General features: G+C 39.4%; 1 protein-coding gene across 2 annotated transcripts; it reads left to right on the plus strand.

Moving 5' to 3' along the window:
- The first annotated feature begins 48 nt into the window (after positions 1–48).
- RAB3GAP1 (RAB3 GTPase activating protein catalytic subunit 1) lies at positions 49–22,903 on the plus strand. Of its 2 annotated transcripts, XM_035331878.1 has the most exons (25): positions 49–506; positions 599–654; positions 1,899–1,974; positions 3,368–3,500; positions 3,762–3,840; positions 4,535–4,654; positions 5,238–5,403; positions 6,180–6,279; positions 8,475–8,556; positions 9,292–9,360; positions 9,805–9,878; positions 10,408–10,500; positions 11,850–12,019; positions 12,224–12,322; positions 12,629–12,801; positions 13,712–13,766; positions 14,043–14,420; positions 14,778–14,915; positions 16,247–16,474; positions 16,984–17,080; positions 17,170–17,273; positions 17,376–17,491; positions 18,586–18,688; positions 20,277–20,297; positions 21,649–22,903. In XM_035331878.1, exons 1-25 carry the CDS (start codon positions 489–491, stop codon positions 21,889–21,891), a joined length of 2,991 nt encoding a protein of 996 aa, XP_035187769.1. In that variant the 5' UTR covers positions 49–488; the 3' UTR covers positions 21,892–22,903. The 2 variants fall into 2 exon arrangements, with proteins under 2 accessions (XP_035187769.1, XP_035187770.1); XM_035331879.1 differs by lacking the exon at positions 20,277–20,297.
- Positions 22,904–23,008: the final 105 nt, after the last annotated feature.

Below are 23,008 nucleotides of genomic sequence, written 5' to 3' on the forward strand. Positions count from 1 at the left end.
TGAGGGGGGCCGGAGGGAGATGGAGTGAGGGGAGTTTAGGGGAGCTGGTGTGAGAGGTGCCCGGAGGTTGCGTGCCCCGACACCCGGGGACTTAGGGCCCGCTTTATTTTCTTGAGGACCGCGACACCGAGCCTCGGCTCCTGCCCGACCGTCTCGTTCGTCCCCAGGTACAACCGGCCCCATGGGGACAAGCTGCGACGCCCATCACGCCCAAGCAGGAGGCCGGCCGGCCGGGCAGCCATTTTGTTCACCCTCTCAGGCCGGCCCTGAGGGAGCCGGAGAGCCTAGGGGAGCGAGTCCAGCTTTGATGCGGGAGGCGCGGAGGGAGTAGCCCTGAGGCACCGCTGCCCGCGGCCGGCGCCGCCTCCTGGGGCAGGGCGAAGCGAGCCGGGGCGGCCCCGTGAGGAGGCGAGGAGCGGGCGGCCCGCCCGGCGCCGCCTTTCCGTCAGCCGCAGCACGCAGGGCGGGGGGCCGGGCAGCGTCGCAAAATGGCGGCGGACAGCGAGGTGAGTGTTAGCCCCCCCGGTCCCTTCCCTTCCCTCTCGTCGGTGTCCTGCCGCCGCCTCCCCGCTCACTGCCTGCCCCTCTCTCCCCGCAGCCCGAGTCGGAGGTGTTCGAGATCACGGACTTCACCACCGCCTCCGAGTGGGAGCGGTACGTGCTGCCGCCGGCACCGGGGAAAGGGGGCTCCGCGGCTCCTGCCGGGGCTCGGGGGGCTCTGAGGGCTGACAGGCGCCGCCGGGACCGTTCGTCTTATTCCCGGCTCGGCCGCCTTTCTGGCGGCTTCGGGCGCAGTTTTTCCAAGTTTTCGGCTGCTCCGTGGCCTTGTTGTTGTTAGCTGAACTTAGGCGGCCCCAGAAGGTGTCTGTGCCCCATCATCGGGGAAAGAGGCTCCTGGTGAGCGCTGCTGCCCCTATCAACAGGTTAACGCTGCGCCAGGGGCAGGGGGACGGGGGTGGTGTTCCTGCTGGCAGTGCTGCTCGGCAGGCTAAGAGGATCCAGCCAAGCCCTTTTTGAGCTTAGCAAAAGATCTGGTTTAACGTCTATTTGAAGTTGATAAGAATAAACATCTAGAAGACCTCTGTGGGTTTTTATGTTGTATTAATAACGTAATCATCTCAGATGAAGCCCTCAAAAGTTAGAAGAAAACTTAAGCTGAAGATTGCTCTTGCATTCTTAATGTACTATTTCATAGAAATCCTGGAATCACTAAGGTTAGAAAAGCCCTCCAAGATCACCTGGTCCAACCGTCCCCCTACCACCAATGTCACCCACTAAACCCTGTTCCTAAGCACCACGTCCAACCTTTCCTTGAACACCCCCAGGACGGTGACTCCACCCTGGGCAACCCGTCCCAGTGCCTGGCTGCTCTTTCTGAGAAGAAATGTCTCATTTCCAACCTGAACCTCCCCTGGAGCAACTTGAGGCGATTCCCTCTCGTCCTACCACTGTGAGAAGAGGCTGACCCCTGTTTCTTAAAATGCCTGTATCAGTGGTAATGACTATGACAGAAGGAGACAAAGATTTTAAGTGCTGTCTTTAAATCTGAATTTCAATTACAATTATATGTCAAATGTTTATTCTTTCTGTCAACAGTAAAATAGGGGTATATTTTCTTAAAACCAATATGCTGCAGTACCAGACAAAAATAGGCGAGATTCTATAATCACTCAAAGCATGTTCACAGCAATTGCTAAAAATAACTATAATCTGCAGTGTAAACATAGAAGTACCGCTCTATTCATACAAGGAAGTAGTTCTGTTCCTGTTGTGATACTTGGTGTTTTTTTGAAATATTCCATTGTAGGACAACATATTGTCTGTTTTAGGGATCTGAATTACAGTAAAAGCTGAACGAGACTTCAGGAAATATTAATGATTTTTCCCCTCCCTACTAGATTCATTTCAAAAATAGAAGAAGTATTGAATGACTGGAAACTTATTGGGATTTCTTCAGGCAAACCTCTAGAAAAGGTCAGTTGCTGCTTCCACATTTTCTATTAGAATTATTAATATCAGTAGCAGTCTACATGGAGATGTTTACATGTACTGTCATTTACGTAAGTGTGGCAGATAATGATTTATACTGGGAATTTCACTTGTAAAAGTGGCTATTGGATGAACAAGTGCTGTAAGTCTATTGGTGGGTTGTCTGGAAAATGGGCAATTTCCCTGATAAATCTGGATCTTCATATAGGGCCTTGTTGTTGTTGTTTGTTGGTTGGTTTTTCACTGCCAGTTTTCAGTCTGGTTCAAGCTGTTTGGAATTCTCAAGGAGTTTCTTTTTGCCTGACCTCGTGCCTTCGTCACACATCACGTACTTATGGTTGAGGTTTGCATTGTTTTTCTGGTGACTCAGTGCACTTCATAGATCAGAGAGATATTTTTTTTTTCCCAAAGGCTAATTAGAGCCTTTGTGGTACTTCTTCAGTCTTGTGAAACATACAGGAAATTACTGAGCTCTTCTGCATATTGGAATATTTAAATAAATAATCAGAACATGCATATTATTGTGAATAAATTTAGCTGTTTTGGATTGAATGGTTGCCATGTTTCCAGGAGAGTTTTATGATTCTTCATTTTAGTCATGGTACAAAGTATTCAGGATTAATATTTAAGGCTGACAACTAGTTCACTATTTTATCTGTAAGTGCGTTCCTATATGTTTTGTTTTCTAGACCAGACCTCTCTTCTCTCTTTCCTCTTCCCAGTGAGAAGATGCTCTTTACAAAGGGTGGTTGTCCAAGTTGCTTAGTTTTACTAGCAGCTGTAAAATTATGTACAGTGCTGTTGATTTTTTCCCCCTTTTATATCCTCATATATAGTATTGTTTAAAATTTAATTATCCTCACAGAAGTTTTGCAGGTTTTAGATATGTAATCATTTATCAGTGAAAGCATTGCTTCTTTAAAGTAAACATTAAAGAAGCATTTGCGTAGAGTGGTAGGGTTGACAGGTGTAGATTATTTCTGAGATGGGAAGCTTCTGTCTTCAGGTGAAGTAGAGGGTGCATATGCTTAAGATGTGTAGTTTCTTTCATGTAAGGGGAAATATTTGCCTCTTTATTGCCATATAGCTTTGAAGAATTTTGTGGGGGATAAGATGTCCTTGAAACAAACAGGATTATTAGTAACGTGGATTTTAACATTCAGATACCTTTAGTATGAAGTGTTTTGAGAATCATCTTTATGTATCTTTAAACCATGCCTTGCTATGTAGAAAATAACTGTAGCAGAAAAAGGTGAACAAATGTTATAGATTGTTTAGGCAGTATATTTTGTAAGGTTCATGAATGTTAACCTAAATTTATGTGATGAAGCAATAGCTTTGTGTTTGTTTGTTTGCTGTTTTTTGTTTTAATCTACAGGGTGTGTATACCACAGGAGCATGGGAAGAGAAATCAGATGAAATTTCATTTGCAGACTTCAAATTCTCAGTTACCCATCATTATCTTGTACAAGAACCCTGTGACAGAGATGGGAAAGAAGAACCTGCAGAAGGTAGCTTACAGTTCTCTTTTGTGTCTGAATTATGTCACTGGCCTAAGGATATGACAAAAGACAATTTCAAAATGTGGAATTCATAGTGCCTTGATTTGGATCTGTGTGAAATTTTGGGGTGTCTGATGGGTGGGATCTGACATCTCTGATTTTAGTGTTTTACATTGAACAAATGCTAAAGAATTTACAAACTGCTAAAGAAGTAAACTGTAAGTTAGCTGAATGGATGCTGATGCTCTTAGGTATCAATTTGTTTTGCAGATGCCCTTCCTCTGCCTATGCAGGACTTGTTGTGCATGAACAATGACTTTCCTCCTAGAGCTCACTGTTTGGTGAGATGGTATGTATGCTGCCTCTCTTCTTCCCTAAAACAAGTAAGCTTAGCAATTGAAAAATCTTTGATGCTGGCACAATCATTTGTTGTTTGTTTTTGCTTTTTTTTTCCACCAAGCGTTAAAGCTTAAGGAAAATGATTCTTTGTATGGGATGCAGTAAAGGGCTGAAAAAAAAAAAACAGCAAAAACCCAAACCATAGCCTTTTCAAAATATTATTTCTGAATTTCATAGACTAATCAGGCTTTAATGTATGTGGTATTTAGATGGATTCTCAAAAAAGAAAGCTTTAGCACCTTAAGAGAGGAAATAACTGCAATAACAACTGAATACTTCTTAATAAAGCAAATCTGTAGCAGATTACTGTATTCTTCAAGAGATTGTTTTAAAGCATAAATAATTACATTTATTATTAAGTAATAAACTCAGGACTGATAGATCTGGAAGTCATCACATTACTTTAATATTGTTTGAGTGCTCTTGAATGGCTGTAGTTACTGATTTGAGAATCTGCAGTGCTACATATCCCGTCACTTTTTGACCTCTCTGAAAGAGGGACTCACGTCCAAATAACAGATTGACAGTCTGTTGGTGGCAATTCCATTATTCAGATTATAATATTTCTAACAATTGTGTGTTTCAGCTGGTTTACTAGAAAATAGAAACATCATGCTTTTTTTTTTCTTCTCGCCCCCTCCAAGGTATGGCTTACGTGAGTTTGTGGTTATTGCTCCGGCTGCAAATAACGATGCGGTTCTTAGTGAATCCAAATGTAACCTTCTGCTGAGTTCTGTTTCTATTGCATTGGGCAATACCGGCTGGTAAGTGAAAGCCTAAACTTCTTAGTACGTCAAGATGGAACTACTATACATCTATTTTGAGGAAAAAGTATTACATGATTGGTGAATTACATTCCAAGTTTGTTGTATTTGCGCCATAATATTGTTTTTAAAAAAAAAAAAGATTAAAAACTTCCCATGGTAAGTATAAAATGATTGATTTGGTATGTTGTTTATATTCATTGTTATTTAAAAACCTCAAAGTCTTTAAAAACTGATGAAGTTGTTGGAATAATTGGCATTCAGAGTGTAAATTCTGGAAGTAGCTTTCTTACCTGTGTGATAACAGTAACTTTATCATATTCCTCAAAAATACTTAGGCTAAAAATTAGCTGAAGTCATTGATAAGGCTTTGTGTTTGTGTTTATGACACAACAATTTGTTAGGCATTCCGTTTAATGGTGAAGTTAATATTTTTCTATGATTCATATTAAGCATTTTGAGACGTGTTCCACTAAGAGAAGATGTATTTTAAAAACATGGTATGTTTAACATTTGTAGCTAGTTAAATAGACTGTGAGATAGCATGACACTTTAAATAACCTGAAATATAAATGTTTTATAGTCAGGTACCATTATTTGTGCAAATACATCAGAAATGGCGACGAATGTATGTTGGAGAATGCCAAGGTCCAGGAGTTCGAACTGACTTTGAAATGGTTCATCTTCGCAAAGTGCCAAATCAGTACACACACTTATCAGGATTACTGGACATCTTCAAGTCCAAGATTGTAAGTGCATCTGTATGTGTACACCTGATACTAAGAATAATTCTGTTACCTAGTTGCTGTATGTTCACTTCTGTCTTCTAGGGATTGGTTTTGTAAGGGTAAGACTCACGCTGCCCATACCAAGAAGTCTCCTTCCAGATATTGCCACTCTGTGTCTAGTAGTAGAAAGTAAAAATTCATTTTGTTGCTCAGTTGTATTTCATTCTTCCGTCTTTATTTTCCACAGGGCATGTGAAAGAATGTTTCTGTTTTGCAGTTTCCTTGTAATAAGTCTCTTCTCAATTTCCTTCCAGCAAACACTATTTTCGGTTTGAAGAGAGAAAGGTTTGGGTGCGATTTTTATTCTGATACTTTGTAGTTCCTGCACCCAACCGATAAATTAAGAGGGAAGAAAAACATGATGGAAATCTGAGGAGTCTAAGTGGACCTCTATAGAGGGGTATGGGGGACTGCAACACTTCACAGCTGATATTGGTAGTCAGCAGTCTCATCAAAACACTAAGAGAAGTCTTTATTGAAAACCTACCATATTCTAGATTAGAGTTACGTGTGAATAACCAGTTAAATGGGTCGTGTAAATGTGGCATGGGCTTTAGAAAGCTTATATGGTTAGTTTTGCAATGAGGGTCTTGTTGAGCAATGACTTTAGTAATTCTTGGGGTGTTGCAGTTCAGATAAAATTAGCTGTAATACAAGCTGTCGTAACTTAGGTTCTGTTCAAGGATATTGTAGAGGATGTATTCTTTACACTTAATTTTTCTTTTAATGTTTTCAAGGGATGCCCGTTAACGCCACTGCCTCCAGTTAGCATGGCCATTCGGCTTACATACGTGCTTCAAGATTGGCAACAGTATTTCTGGCCGCAGCAGCCACCAGGTGGGAGTTTTGTGTCCACAGAATAACTTGTTTTAAGATGAACAATTAGTCGATACTGAAGAAAATGTTTGTATGTCTTGCCAGAGGAATTAAATGTTGTTTCTGCATTACTACAAAAGGCTTTAGTTACAACTCCCTGTGATGAGCTAGCAAATTTAAAGCTCCTCTGAAATCCTGAGTTAGAAATATACTTTTTTTCATTAGCATTCAGAGATATAGTTTGTGATGCTTCTAAAACTATAGGGCCTGTTGGAAGAGGAATGGGTCACTGTCTATAGATCTGTAAAGAATTCTGCCCTGGGTTCCACAGGGAAACAGTTGGATTCAAGTTTTGATAGATGCTAATACTTCACACTAGTATTGGACGATTATTTCAATAAAATAACTGATTTTAGTGCTTCACTGTTTACCTATTTATCTCTACTAACAATGGAAAAGGAGACAACTTTTCTATGTTTACTTGATCAACTTTGGATTTAAAATGTCCACGGTGTAAGTAAGCTAAGTAGTTGATACATTTTTGTTGTGCAGGAAAAAGTGCTTATCGAGATTTTTACTATAGGAGGTCTTAGGGAAGGAAAGAAGAAAAGTAATGTGTAGTCTTAAATCTGAAGTACATATACCAGACTTGATAAGTTTATGCAACAGTAATGCTCTTTAGAAAAGTCTGTGCTGGTTTACTCGCTTGGTAATCTCAGAGTGAACTCTTACAAGCTTGCTTGGTGGTAACATTTTCTTGGGCTTCAAGGATTTGCTCTTAACAGACTTCATATAGAGACAGCATCAGGAAATAAATTATAAACTTCTTCTGGCTCAAAGTTAAGCAAATCTATAAGAAAAATGTAGGTTAGTTCGTTCTCAACTTGGGTTTTTATTAGTAACGTGGTATTTTAGGCACAACGTGGTAGAGCAATTGGAAGGCCCAAGTTCTATTCTTAGCTTGGTAGTAGGTTTGCATAACAGGATGAAGTATTTAGGGCGTACTTAGGAGGACAGAACCTGTATGACAGTAGTCTGGTTGCTAATTATTTGCCTGTTGTTTACTTAACAAAACAAAAAACCTTACACTATTCACAGATACACATTTCTTCAAAACACACCTGTGTAGCAAAGTTTATCCTGTGTGCTTTATATTTAAGGAGTGTGGAAAATAGAGAGAGTCCTCTTCTGTAGGCACAGAGCAAATCAGTGTGATTTTATTTTTAAGTAGTAATTCTCTTTGTAGGTAAACCAAGCTTGTCAAAACAACTTGTGAAGCTAGCTCTACAGATTTTCAACTGCTACATGCAGTTGTGGTTATATCTTTGTGAATAACTAGACCAGGAATTTATTGCCCTCAACCACTCAATTAGCTATTCTCAGATAAAGCCAAAGAATTCAAATATGTACTTTATCTTCTCTGAAGAAGAAAGTTGGAGAAATAACTTAATGAATTTATTCAAATACTTTATTCTAATACCTCTGTTTTGTATGCAAACAATTTATCCGATGCATTTGAAATTAAGGATCAGAGGTTGTAATAAGATTTTAATGTCATTACAATACGTTATTACCCATTTAAATTTTTTATTGGGAAAGAGTGTCAGTGTTTGGTTTGTCTTTAAGATATATAACATGGGAAGTGGTTGGGGATGCTCGGAGGCATCTATAGCTTTTTTATTTTATTTTATTTTTATTTTTTTGTGGTAAAAGGAATCCCCCACATCATTGGGTTAAGTCTTTAACTGCAGCAGACATAACATATTCTTTCCATAAAATTTTCAAACATTTTCACAGTAGTTGGTTTCTCACTCCTGCAGAGTTGATTTTCCAGTCTCCCTATTCTGCATGGAACCAATCTCTTGCCTAAATCGTTTAATGACAAATTTGTGTCTATTTGTTCCTGTGTGGACATAGACTCCTTAAGGATGCCTTTATAGCTGTCATCTGTTCCTGCATAAATGGAATAACCTTTGCTCAACACAAGTGACAAGAGTTTTATCTGTGGTTTTTATTGTCCAGTTTCAAGATTAATTCCTAGTTTCTGCTGGAAACAACTACTTTGGCTTTGTGCTAGGATTACATCTTCATATCTCCATAACCTTAGCTGTTCAGCTTGTTTCTGATGAGCCTACATACTGTGGTATTTTTCCTATGAAATTAAAATGATACGCTTCTTAAAATACTCCATAAATCCTGTATTGATTTGTCTTCAGATATAGATGCACTAGTTGGGGGAGAAGTTGGAGGTCTTGAGTTTGGGAAGTTACCGTTTGGTGCCTGTGAGGACCCTATTAGGTAAGATAAGAGTTAAAAAAAAAATATGTTTTTTATAACCTCCTTAGTGGAGGACTTAAATGTATAGTATTTGAAATCTGAGCTTTGCCTGCATCTCACTTATTATGTCACTAATAGAAGGTTTTGTTATTCAAGCACATGCTCTAATTGCAAATAATGCCATTTATGAAGCTCTGTGATGATATTTGGAGTTCTGGCTCGTAAATGTTTCACCATAAACTTTTAGAGTACTCTATTTGTCTCTGAAATTATGTTTTAGTGTACCTTAACTGGAGACAAACCTTAAAAATGATGTACTTTCATTCAGCGGTTGGACTTGTTTTTTTCTTGTACTATGACATTTGTGGGAAACTTAAAATGAGTGGGTCTATTAACTGAGTTGTTATAATCCCTCTAATGCCCTCTTCTGAACGCCCATCACCACTCAGCAAATCAAGGAGTCATTTAATCTATTAGTGTTTAATGCTGTAGGAAATTTATTAAAATTCTTCTGCACTGGGATACCTGGGATATAATGGAGTGGAGTGTTGAAAAGAGTCCTGTGTGCTAGCTACTGCTAAGGTTCGGTGTAATACTGGGTGACATGCTTTAGAATAACCAAAGGAATGTATACAGCAAGTAAAACATGCACACTTCTGGACTTAGCTGCAAAATATGTATAGGAATTTAAATATCAACAGTCACGTGTGTCAAAGTCTTAACTGTGATGGAGTCTTAAATCTTGTTCTGTTTCAGTGAGCTCCATTTGGCTACCACATGGCCTCACCTAACAGAAGGTATAATTGTCGACAATGATGTTTACTCGTAAGTATTTTGCCTGAACTGTGAATATCTATCTGTGTACTGTCTTGTTAACTACTGCATTTTAGTTACCCTGTTCCCATGGTTTTTGTTAAGCTTTCTAAAGAGTAGGAACAATATATACTGATATTTCAGAAAGGAAAAAAAAAATTGTGGTACACTGATTTAATTAATGCAGAAATGAGTTTTCAACATTATGTACAATTACTGGCTTTTAAAGTGTACTAAAGTTGTGCTGAATTCTTCTTACACTTCTTATTCACATTAAGTGTGTAGGTAAACAAGGACTCTTGCTTGCATGTCATAATGTTTGTCATATTCTCCTGTGTAATGTGGTGTATGTTATAGCTTCATGGCTTCATGACATTAAGAATTTGATGATCATCTCTTACATACCCATGGTGACAGAATTACCTTTTCTTTCTTTCTTTTTTATTTTTTTTAAAGTGACCTGGATCCTATTCAAGCACCGCAGTGGTCTGTGAGAATCAGAAAAGCAGATAATCCTCAGTGTCTGTTGGGTAAGATAACTGAATTTCCAATCGTCTCCTATAGCTTTTAGGCTATTAAAGACTTGAGTTTAGAATTGAGTGGTTGATTACCTGATGACTTCTGTTTCCTCACTCCCCTCATTTGTTTGAGTGGACTATATTATGGGCTTCTTTTTCCAAGAAAACAAGCTTTCATTAAGCGCTGTGTGTGTATATCAATTTCCATAGTTGGATCAATCTGTCTGTGACAGGATTGATAAGCCTGGAGAACTGTGCTATCTCCCACCCTGGCCTTTGAGCTTGTGGAGGAAAGGGGTGAAGAAATGGATTAAACTGCGCGCAGGACTGTGCTGTGGAGCGGTGGCCGATAGCTGTTTAGCTGTGCCTTCTCTGAAGCTTTAATTATATGGTTTAAAGATGTTTGTGCTTCAGAAGAGATTATCATGTTCTATCAGACTAAGAGAAAAATTCACCATCCTTCAAGAATTACTTTGAGATTTAGTTTATTGTTCAATGAGATTTTAATTGTAGTGGTTCAGAAACTTCGTTTCTCTTACAGGTGACTTTCTTAATGAATTCTTCAAGCTTTGTCGTCGGAAGGAGTCAACTGATGAGATACTTGGAAGGTCTGCGTTTGAAGAGGATGGAAAAGGTAACGCTAAAATCTTGTTGACTTGTGTTATTTGGTATTCAGATGTTTCACAAATTTTGCCTTTCCTATCCCCCTTTTCCTGACTTCAGATTCTTCAACATTTTTTACTTGTTACTCTTAGGCATTTTCCGGAACACTTCTATGAGTTTTCCGGTCAGTGCTGCCTGCTACCATTTCTCAAGAATTCTTGGCAAGCCTAGCTGCCAGAGTCCCCGAGGACAAATTCCTGTGTTACAGTTGTTTTTTTTTTTTAATCAGAGAACTAGACTTGACATTGTACTAGTATGTACGGGAGTTGTTTTTGACTATCACTGTGTGGTTTTGTATTTTCTTAACTTTTTTTCTACCTTCTGAAGTACCATGTTCTGTATTTTAATAGCCAGTTTAAAGAGCCTTTAAACTCTTTGCTGACCTCCTCTCAATTTTAAGGGCCTATCATACTCTTACTGAGAGGAATAAAAGTGCAACAAGGCTAAAGCCAAAATTAACAGACCAACAGGTCAAACTTTATCCTAAAAATGTAGATGCTGACATCTTTTTGATGTCCCTTGCTTTCACTTCCCTTACTTTTCATGTTGGAATGTAGCTTGAATGAGCTCAAGAGCAAAAAAGGGGCTAGCTGATTAACTTAGGTGTTAGACTGCATAGGGTACATATTACTTCTAGTGCTTGACATAGTCTCTTTAGCTCTCCTTCTCTAATTTCCTTAAAACATTTGCCAAGATGAGGTTTTCCAGGCTGCTGTAGTTACTCACTTAAATTTGTTTTAATTCTTTTTAACAATGTAATTCATTTTATTATAAAAGAAGTTCTAAAGTTTACCAGCAACAATTTTGTCTGGAAAAAATCATCTTGAGTTTACCTGAAGACTCTAAAACAGAATATGCATAGACCACACATGGTCATACATAGTGATTAAAACTGGATTTACATAAGCCTAATTTAAAGCTTCAGCATACGTTTGAATAGTCTTTAACTTCAACGTATTCCCTTTTTCCTGTGTGTAAATGAGGTTTAAACACTGGCTTTATAGGAGGCTTTTTGCTGATGCACTGCCTGTCAGTGTCTGCAAGTCTGCAGTGCTTGCAGCAGGTGGCAGGCACTATCTGCAGCCAACCCAGTCTAGCCTTCGTTCAGAAAAATAAATCAAGATGCTTGGCCTGTGACTCCTTTGTGACTCCTGGCTGTGCTGTATGTCTGTGGCTAGGAACAGTGAGTATCGAGGATCAAACATGACAGCACGAGGGTATAGGGTGTTAAAAATCAATACAAGATGCATAGACTGAATATGACACACAAACTTTAAGAGCTGTTTCTTTCTCTTTTTTTCCTTTTTTTTAATATTACAGAGGTTGCTGATATTACTCATGCTTTGTCGAAGCTCACAGAGCCAGCACCTGTTCCAATCCATAAATTATCAGTCACAAATATGGTTCACAGTGCCAAGAAAAAGATTCGCAAACACAGAGGTGTAGATGAATCGCCTTTGAACAATGAAGTTCTGAACACTATTCTTCTGGTAAGTGAGCTACCCATGCACACTAGATTCATAAAAAAACATAGTTCCTGCTCGCACTGATGCATTTGGTTTATAGCAGAATTGTAATTAAAAAAGAGTTTCTGATGTCAGTTCCATTTTTGAATTTCCATTGATCAGCTTCTTGAAGCACAGCCTAAGTTGTTACTGGTGCAGGTTTGATTTTTTTGTGTTCGTTTCTTCAAGTTCTTATTTCCTGACGCTGCTGACAAACTCGCAGATGGAGTTGAAAGTGGAACTAGCCCTTCAACGGGGAACAATCCTCCTCCAGAGAATGAAGATTATGTGAGTTTTACTGATAGATACTTGAGAGAATGGACAATTTTTTAGTGTGTGTTAATACAGACTTTGCTGTGGTTGCCTTCTAATAGATAATCTTATCTTTGTGGAATCTCCAGGTAGAAAATAGTGAATGTTTTTGGTGGTGGTTTTCCTTATTTATTTTTTTCTTTCTAAAGGCTCATTTTTGGTACCTTATAGGCTTAAAGCATTAGTTAGCCACTTGTATTGACAAACAGGACACAGATTGGATGGTTTTGGAGAAAATGCCATTGGTTCTACATTTCTTGCTTTCTTTTATTTCTTGCATAGAATCTCTTCAGTCAGTTTAAATCTGCTCCTTCTGATAGTCTGACGTACAAACTAGCTTTATGTCTTTGTATGATAAACTTCTACCATGGAGGAGTAAAAGGAGTGGCACATCTTTGGCAAGAATTTGTGTTAGAAATGCGCTACAGATGGGAAAACAACTACCTTATTCCAGGGTAAGATTTTGTTGTTGTTGCTTTGTCATAGAAAATGTTTCAGTAAACTTGCTCGGTTCCTATGACTTTGAAATATGCCAATACTTATATTTATTTATTAGTTTGCTTTCAAAATCTATCTTCCATTTTTATTACCTTTCTTCCTTAAAGCAAGAAAGGCAAGACAGGAAGTGTCTGTGCCCTCCATTGATCTTTGAGATGTCTGGAGGAAGCTCAAGTTAAAGATTATATGATGGAGGACAAAGAAGCTTATGCAAATGCTTAGCTGCCCATCTATCGTGAGATAAAAAAGGAGATGATACAATCTGAAATACTTTTTCTTTGTGGTGTAGTTTCGCCACTTTTCCAAGGGAGCTGTTCCAAGTTCCTGCTGTAGCCTTTTTGGGCAGTTCATGTTGTCTCACCTATCCAGACCCTTCCCTGCTTGTTGCAGACAAAATGAAGGGCTCTGTCAGGAGGAGGTATCAGTGTAGAGCAAATGTATCGGCTCCTTTTTATTTTTTGTGGGTTGGACTGGCCACTTACTCATTAGTTTGTACTTTGAAATGGGTACACTAACAAATAAAATGGAATGGGAACTGTTTTAAAGTGAGGACAAAAGTGCTTAATTTGCTGCTTGAAAACAGTTACTCTTTTAACATCCAAACAGGAAATTGACAGGAGATGCAGAATGTCTCTGTTTGGTACTGCTCCAGATATGATCTCTAGGAAATAAACATAGTTTAAACTTGGGCTTGTTCAATCCTAACTTGACTATTGGTACCACAGAAGAGCTGCACATAGTTGGACTGGTGGGAGTGGGTTCAGTGTGAATATTTATCCCTTTCTTGGGTTTCATATGATTTAAGACCGTGCGTGTGTGAAAGATTCAACTTCATAAATGATAATAGTGACTTCTACCTTTTGTTAGATTAGCTAATGGCCCTCCAGATCTGAGATGCTGTTTACTGCATCAGAAGCTTCAGGTAAATATCCCAAATTTAAGAATGATTTTTCTCCTAGGCAAACAGTCAAAATCATAACTGTTATTAGCTAAATATGTCGGTTTTGTAGATATAGTTATCCTTGTATTATTTGGGTCTGGACTTCATTTCTTGGGAAAATCTTTGTTATAGCACCAGTTCAATGGAATTAGTAACTTTTGGAGTTTTAAGATTATTAGCAACTCTCCAAGTACTCTGTGGCATTGTTTCCATAAGAGAAGTAATTGCTAAGCAATTGTTTTTCCTTTAACTTGTTAGATGCTAAATTGTTGCATTGAAAGAAAGAAAGCAAGAGATGACGGGAAAAGGGGGAGCACGTCTGATCGTTCACCTGGTGGTTCTTCTGGTGATGCTGGAAAAGGAGCAGACCACTCTGGAGATAACTCAAAGGAGACTGATAAGGAAAAAGAAGTTGGCAAGTCTTGGGAATCATGGAGTGACAGTGAAGAAGAATTTTTTGAATGTCTGAGTGACACAGAAGATCTGAAAGGAAATGGGCAGGAAAATGGAAAGAAAGGAGGAGCCAAAGAGGGCAGCAAAGAGCCTGTGAACTTAAAACCAGAAGGTCGTCTGCATCCTCATGGAAAGCTGACACTGCTGCACCCAGGAGAACCCCTCTACATCCCGATAACACAGGTTAGGTGGCCAGAGATGAGCCCGGTGTGCAATATGAGACTGATGCGGTATGATTCATACTTTGGGTTGTGGAATTCTATATAGCTTGAAGGTTAAAGATTTACTTGTTCTTAAAATTGCTAAGGGTTTTTGCCTGAAGACCTTATTTTTCATTTTTAAAACTTGGTGAGGCTGTTCAAAGTGAAATCTCATATGCTCTTTGTTTTAAGAGTGAGCCTCCTTACAGAAATTCACTCAGACCAACTTTTTTTTCCCTTTTAAACCAAGAACTAAATTGCCTTGGCTACCTTGCGTTTTCCTTAATAAGGGCTAAGAGTAGGAGAACTGTTTGTAAGCTTGCCTTTTTCCATGTTACAGGAACCAGCACCCATGACTGAAGATTTGTTGGAAGAACAGTCTAAGGTGCTGGCAAAACTAGGGACCTCGGCAGAAGGTGCGCATCTTCGAGCACGCATGCAGAGTGCCTGCTTGCTCTCAGATATGGAGTCCTTTAAGGTAGTACTACTTGAAGAATTCTGTGAGACTGCTTTCCTCTTAATTAAATTATTCCTCTCGCTTGTGTTGAACAAGTGTGAAGGTTTTTATGACGAGTTTTATTGTTTTTACTCCACAAAACAGGTTCAAAATAGTTTGAAGTTGATAATAAAAACCTGTTGAGAAAACTGAACGCTTTAGAACCTATGGCTATCCGGTTGATTATGATGTAATGTTCCAGTAAATTTGTACCAAGTCTGACTTGTGTGGCTTTCTTTTAGGAGGGGAAAAATGCACTCACTTGATATTGGGAATTAAAACTCAGGATAGGCTGTACAAAAGTGTCAGAAGAAAATTGAGCATCAGTGTTCTGAATCAAAATCACGTGTGCCTCCCTCGCACCACCTTGTAAGGATAAAATGTAAAGGTGTGGAAAACAAAATAATTAACGTTCACAATTCTGTATTTGGAATTTGGGGGAGAGATGGACATAACTTTGAAGTACAGTTGAGGATGTTTTGTTATTTAGTAGTTGGGTTAAGTTATCACTATTTAAAATGCCTGTACAGCTGTTCATTAAAATGGGGTTGGACTAGCTGTGGTTTTGAGTAACTTGTTTCATTTCTCTGAGTTCTGTAGAGGGAGCTAAGAGCACATACACTGTTTTTAACAAAGGATTTCAAAACTCTAAAAGGATTTGAGATTCCGTCATGAAATATATACGTGTGCGCGCATGCATACGTTGCAGTGTTGCTGTGCAATAAAAGGATGCAGGTGCGCTGTACCATCAGACTATTTATAACATCAGTATCAATTTATTAGCAGTAATCCATATCATATTAGATGGATGTAGCAGTTTTATTTCTGTGCTGCAAGTGATCTTAAACCTTGCAGCAGAGCTATAGAACCGTGGTTTGAAAGGGAAGTGCACTTCCCATAGGTACCTTGCATAGATGGCTGGGTTTCCTTTTTGTTCTGGTGTAAGCTTTTATGTGAAAATTACTATTTATTGCATTTATAAAGCACCAGATAGAAGCTTGACTTAACAGTGACATTTTGAGCTTGCCTGAAGTAACTGGTGAATGTACTGGATTTGGGGAATAAGGGGTTTGTTGTTAGTTGGTGTGGGCTCCACACATGCACTTGCTGCTCTCCAGCTGCCATTCTCTTAGTTTGCAGTTACTTTTTCCCCTCACCCAAGTCTCTTTCCTACTGTACAGTTTGACTGTGAGCAAAATTCTCTGAGTTCCTGGCTTGGAGCCTGTGCTCTGCCCTGTAAACGACATTCTCTTCCTACCCAGGTTACAATGTTTTTTAGGATTCTCCAGGTACAAATTTTATCTCATTTTCAGGCAGCTAATCCTGGCTGTTGTCTGGAGGACTTTGTGAGGTGGTACTCCCCTCGGGATTATATAGAAGAGGAAGTGGTTGATGAAAAGGGGAATGTGGTAATTAAAGGTGAGCTGAGTGCCCGAATGAAGATCCCTAGCAACATGTGGGTAGAGGCCTGGGAGACAGCAAAACCAGTCCCAGCACGGAGGCAGAAGAGACTCTTTGATGACACCAGAGAAGCAGAGAAGGTAAAAATAAAAAAAAAAAAATCTGTGGCTAGTGATAGTCTGATCCGTAATGCTTGTACGGATCTTATACCTTCTTCTAACAAGATTAGAACTATATCCTTTAAGTAATTCAACTGTTCTGTAAATGGCATAGAGTTAATCAGGAGTTCTTGCTGCCATACAACAGTGTCTGAAATCTAAAATCTAAAACAGTGTGTGGACTGTAGCTTTACAAACAGTATTACTTAAGTACTTCTTTGAATTATTAGTAAATAAAACAGATCTTTATCTGCATTTATGTGTTAGGAAACCAAATGTTCCTAAATAGTGATTATTTTTAGTTTCATTCTGACTCGCTGGGACAGTAAGCAACCACTGAGGAGTCAAGTAACATCTACCTATATTGCCCTGTCTTGCAATGATACTCCCTTCTTGTACCTTCTTTAATATAGGTGCTCGTCTTTTGTGCTTAACCTTATCTTTGAGAAGAAGTTTTAAGCACTAACGTATTAAATTTTCTAATGTTTTAGGTGCTTCATTACCTTGCAGTTCAGAAACCAGCTGACCTTGCAAGACATCTCTTGTCTTGCATCATCCATGCAGCTGTACTCAAGGTAAAGGAAGAAGGTAAATAAAGTTTAATAAATTATTAAGATATTTTAGGTTGAACACTGATGCGATAATGAGAACTTGCTTGTTTCTTTTTCTCCTAATAGAAGTACTAGAAGATATATCTTCAGTTAAGAAGATCATTAAACAGATAATATCCCATTCCAGTAAAGTTCTACGGTTTCCAAATCCGGAGGACAAGAAGCTGGAAGTAAGACTTTTATATTGGCCAGAGTTGAAAACTTGATAAACGTGTACACTGTTCATGGGAGTGCTAAAATAACATCTTTTTGTTTTTGTTAAACTCCCGCAGGAAATCATTGCTCAGATTATGAGTGTGGAAGCTATCATTGCCAGAGCCAGGTCTTTGAAAGCAAAATTTGGAGTAGAGAAATGTGAAAATGGGGAGGAGAAGGAAGATCTACAAAGGTGACTGATTGTCTTCCCTTTTTCTTCTGATGCCCTTTTTTAGTAGTTCGAGAATTTAGGACAAAAGACAGTGGTGATACTAAAGAGATACTGAGGAATCATATTTAATAGCTGTAATGAGGTGTCCATGTTCCTATGCTACTGAGATGTGATTTGTGGGTACCCTGTATGCCCATCAAAGTAACCACCTCTTTAAAAGCGTGTGATACAGATTATTTTAATGGAATTTGTTTAATGTTGATGGTGCTGGAGATTTCATTATTTTTGTGTTCAGTGTAAGGTGCACGTGATCAACTTTGTTGCAATATATGTAAAAATAGAAGGACAAGGAATTCAGTGTTTTCTATAACTAATATGAAATGAAATGCTGCCCAAAGTTGCATTTTATTCCATTCTCCTTACTAATTCTAAATGTATTATTGAGGAACCACGTGAATGAAAAGTGACAAAACATGTTTCATTGCACCTGACTGCTGTCAGACTATTTACTTTTTGCTTAAGCAGAGGAACATGGAGGGCTGCGGGGCTGTCCCTCGGCTGCAGCCTCCTTCAGGCCACATCCACCTGCTCCTTACAGTTTACACATCTTTCTTAGGAGCCTGGCTGCCACGTGAATTAACGGAGGGAAGCAGGTCCTTTCAGGGGGTGACCTGCAGTCTGGGGGTTGATTGGCCTTCTGCTGGAGTTACAACACAAGCAGCTGCATAATCTGCCTTTCCCAGCCTCATCTGGGAGGCTGCTTTGTTCTCAGTTCTTGCCTGCTTCTGTGGGAAAACAGCTGCTTACGTGAGAGGAGGAGCAGTGAGGTAGGGGGCAGCACAGAAGGCTGAGGGCTCTCAGGCCTAGGCTAAAGGGAAAGGAGTGAAGGGATAAAAAGGCAGCGATGGTGTTTGTGTGATGCTGGGAAATGTCATTTGTTTTCCTGAGATTTTTTTTCAACAGAGAACTGTGTCTGCCAGTTCTCACTCTGTGCTAATAATGCTAGGTGGGGGGGGTCTCCTCATGGGAAACAACGCTGGTTTTAGATTAGAAAATGCAATAAGCATGATATATATATGTATTTTATTATTTTTTTCTATAATTTGTACCGTCAGATTTGTAAACTGCCTCCTGGAGCAGCCGGAAGTGTCCATTCTTGGTGCAGGAAGAGGACCTGCTGGCAGCGTTATTCACAAGCTGTTCGTGAATGCCCAGAGGGTAAGAGAGAGTTCTTGACTGTTCGCTTGTACTTCTGATTCAAATAGTTTGAGGCAGTGGCTTAGCATGTGGTGGCGATTTATTTTGTCTACATGTGCATGTATTTTTATAAATGTGATTGAAGGGGGTGGGTTTTCTGTGTGATGTTCAAGATGATTTTAGCAGTAGCAGAACCTCATGAGACAAAAGAAGAGATGACCTGGGGTGTGAAACACTGAAGGAAGCTGATAGGTGCCCCATTCAGTGTTTGATGTACTTAAAATGGTGACATCAGTAATGCAACTCTAGCACAAATTTCTGCTTTATTCAAGTTGCACAATCAATATATGCAACATCACAGCAAGAAGAATGGAGCGTGTCGATGGTTTCACATAGGAATGTAGGGAAGCATTCTAATGTTTAATACTTTCTAATACTTTCTAATTCTAATGTTTAATACTGTTCTAATGTTTAATACTTTAGAAGGAGGAACTCTTTAGACTGAGGCTTATACTTGGAATACTTTGGATGGAAATTCATGTGCTTAGGAAGAGTTTATTCCTTTTCCAGTACAACTCTACGTTCACTTTACTTACTGCCAGTGTTGCATCTGTTTTCTTGAAACCTTTCTGCAGCCTATATTGTTATAAATAATCCCTTCTTCTCTTAAGCAGTGTTTTTAATAACTAGCTTGGTAAGTATTGATTTCCAGACTTCTTGGACTGCACTCAGCTTACAGTTTCTCTCAGAGTTTCACCTATTCATAGCATCAAATTACCCAATTAAAATTTAACTGCGTTGCTACTAGCAAGGTGGCATAATGATATGGACACCTTAAAGCCTGAAATCCTGTTTGGACATCACTGCTGTTTTTCAAAATAAAATAAATTTAAGGTGCAGATGCTTTTAATAATAATCTCTATATATTACAACTCAACATAAAAAGGACCATTCTGAAAACAGTCCCTGGTTATTCTGCGAAATGCAAATCAGCATATTTGGTTTACCTTTAGGAGAATTTGAGTCTGTAGCATACAAATCTGAACATGTAAGCCAGCCTGATTACCAGCTTCCCTTTAGAGCTTAAGATTGTGCCCTGTAAGCGTAAGCAAGTGTATGTACTTGCCTTTTTAGTAATGTGGTATTATGTTTTTAAAGTTGCATACAAGTTTGTAATGTTAATAGTCGATAAAGATATATGTAATGTCTATGGGTTTGATTCTTTTGAACCGTCAGTAACCAAGGCTAACTTTCAGACACCTCTCACTGGTCACTGTTAAGACTTCTTAGTGGGATGGGAGCGCACTTGCTACAGAAAACCCTCACGTGCCTGCCATGAATTATTTTGATAGAGAGCTGTTTGATAAATAGAAGTTGAATGACTTTTTTGTTCGTTACCTTTTACTTCTGGACTCTTCTCTGAGTTGTGTAAAACATCTTGTTATATTCTCAAGCTTTCTCAGGAAAATGATAGCAAATGCATGTTCTTGGAGGTAGAGTGCATGATATCTCTTAAACCTACAGTCTCCTTCTAACCTCTTGTAAGTCATCTCTGACTTGCCTTTGTTTCTATCTTTCATCATTGGTTCTTTTCTCATCCTTTTTCAAGCTGACTGAATCTTCTGATGAGGTAACCAACTTTGTCCCTCATTTCCCACTCATCTTCCCTAGTTGCATAGAGCTGAACCTTTAGGTAGATACAGCACAACAGCTTGACGTGGTTTATACTGTTGTTCACGTATTAAGTGTAAAAATAATTTTGTGTTTCCAGAATGGTTTTTCCTTATTCACAGACTTTTTTTGAGCCTAACAGAAAGTGGAGAAAAAAAAAAATATATGAGCAAACCAAAGAAAACCAGCCCACCCACAAACATTTCTTCCAGTGAATACTAACTTTTTCTGATGCTGAAATACATAGCCTTACCTTCATACTCATCTATGTTACTGTCACTGTTTTTTGCTTATTAAACAGCCAGATGTTTTGGGGGAGGTATTGATGGATGGTACGACATGGTGGATGTCACAGTCCAGATACCACCAAAACTATCGAGATAGCAATGCTTATTAACACTACTGAAACTTTTGGACAAAGGTACGGAGGGGTTGGGAGGGAGAACCAGGGAAACTTGTGAAGAAGTGTAGCAAAGGGAACATCCTCTGTTGGTTTCTATAAATGGTTCTTGTAGGAACAACTGGCACTTACGCCTGGTGACTTAGCCTATGTCACTGGCTGCAGAGCTGGGTCCCTGCTCCTGAGGACTGGGGGGAGAGAGGTTGGAAGCAGTGTGGGTGTGAGGTTCATCCTGGGGTTCTTCTGTGGTCTTGAGTTGTGGACAGCTAAACAGACCCTGTTAGGGTGTTGGTGTGTATGCATGTAATTAGGAAATGTCTTTTGGGCTGTGTGAGGAGCAGCCAGGAGCTGGAGCACGCTGGTCATTCTTCCAGTGTTCAGACTCGCACTGCTGTTTACCAACTCTGAGGCAATGGGTAGTGATGGAGGTTGCCCAGCGGTCCATGTGCTCTGTGATGGACCCTCAGTAAGCTGCTCTTTGGCCATAAAGGGCATGTATGGAAGTAGTATGCTGTTTAAAAGGCAGGTAGCTTTTGGTCAAGACTCCAGGATGTTTGCTGATCACTTTTAAAAGAAGGTTGGCTTGGCTGTGTGTAGCCACAAGGAGCTGAGGCTGGAGCCCTGACTGAGAAGGGGTCGTTTTGTCTGGTGAAAATCTTTGCTTCATGTTTGTCAAAAACCAGGGAGTTTAGTCTAGGCTGAGCTTTACCATCCACATATGAAGGTTCTTCCATTTGACCGTGTGCAGTTTATTTCTTAACATCCCATTAGTGTCTTGCACTGTGTACATGTAAAGCCTTCTGATGTGTTACCATTTCTAATCTTCCTCTTTTTCTCTTATGAATTATTTTCTGAATTCCAATTTTGATAAACAGCTCGCCCTGCAATTATACTTCTGCTTTTATTTAAGGTTTCTGCCATGCCTCCGCTTGATGAAGAACTGAGGAGATCAGGTTCATCCGATGAGCGAAGACTCAACGCGGGCGCTGTTTCAGACTTCCCACCACCCACGGGGCGGGAGGTTATTTTGCGCACAACTGTCCCCCGCCCCGCACCCTACTCAAAACCATTGCCCCAGCGCATGTACAGCGTGCTTACAAAAGAAGATTTTCGACTTGCAGGTGCCTTTTCAGCAGACACAACGTTCTTCTGATGTAACTAGCTGTGGTAGCTTGTGTCTTCACAAGTAGAATGCTCTTCATTTTCCTTCAGGGAAGTTAACACTTAGAGATTTACCAGCTTGTGGTGAGGAGAAAGCACGGTTGTCATTAGTGACGGAGAGGAGCAGTCCAGGGACAGAGCAGGACTGATGGCTGGGAAGAATGCTTGCAGCAACTCTGTCTTGGAGGTGTGGCATGGCCACGCAAGTAGTTTTATTCAGACCTTTGGGGAAGTAAGCTCAGCTTCCCCTCTGTCCCAAGGGAGCAAATTTTGTTGCATAGGCTTGTTTTAACAATGGACGTTAATGGGCTGTGTGCAAATACTTCATGTTGAAATTTATGCAGAATGTGCTGCTTTAAAGTTCTTAATCAGACATGGTAAAGTTATATCAGCCTACTCAAATTGATGTGCAAACATGAAGTAATTTGTATTTATTGTTAATCACAAATATTGAGCTCAGTATTTTTTAGTTAATCACTATGTTGCAAATACTTCTGAAATACCCTTGATTTTTTTTTGAATTGTACAATACGGTCTAGTTCATGCTTACCTCTCCTAGCACTGCAGTAGTTGTCCAAAAAAGATCTTGTCTTGGATGCTCCTCCTAAACATAACTAAGGATATTTCAGGCTATTAGCTACCCTACCCCTAATAGCTGTAAGTGGATCACTTACTTTGGGATACTTTATATCCTTCTCTGCATGCAAGGGCCAAAGCTGTATGTAAATTACATGTACAGAGGTGTTTTACTGTAGGCAATCTTCTGATAGTTAGAGCCCATTTGAATGCATCCTGTCTTTAACCTGATGTGATGACACAATTCTATCACATGCTGTAACCTAACGCCATTGAATATCGTGCAGACACTATGACGTGTACGTGCCAGTGCTGCTCTACAGTGATCCTAGTGTATTTTAATCAGTCAGAACAGAGTTAAGTTATAAAGTGAACTGTAAGAACAACAGTGTTGTCATTAATAAATCTCAACTTATTATTGGCTCTCATCTTCTTCAGGTAAATAGCGATGGTTTTGTCAAAACACTTCTTTAAATGTCATCCTTGCAGAATTTGATGTAGGAACAAAATGGCTTGTGACTATATCAAGTACA

This window comes from Oxyura jamaicensis, chromosome 7, assembly GCF_011077185.1.
Source record: "Oxyura jamaicensis isolate SHBP4307 breed ruddy duck chromosome 7, BPBGC_Ojam_1.0, whole genome shotgun sequence".
NCBI lineage: Eukaryota > Metazoa > Chordata > Aves > Anseriformes > Anatidae > Oxyura > Oxyura jamaicensis.

Excerpts from the sequence above, each read along its gene's own strand:
- RAB3GAP1 (XM_035331878.1), top strand. Across the intron at positions 9,879-10,407 it reads TAATCCTCAGTGTCTGTTGG|GTGACTTTCTTAATGAATTC; the intron begins GTAAGATAACTG and ends TTTCTCTTACAG. Across the intron at positions 12,323-12,628 it reads CTCCAGAGAATGAAGATTAT|AATCTCTTCAGTCAGTTTAA; the intron begins GTGAGTTTTACT and ends TTTCTTGCATAG.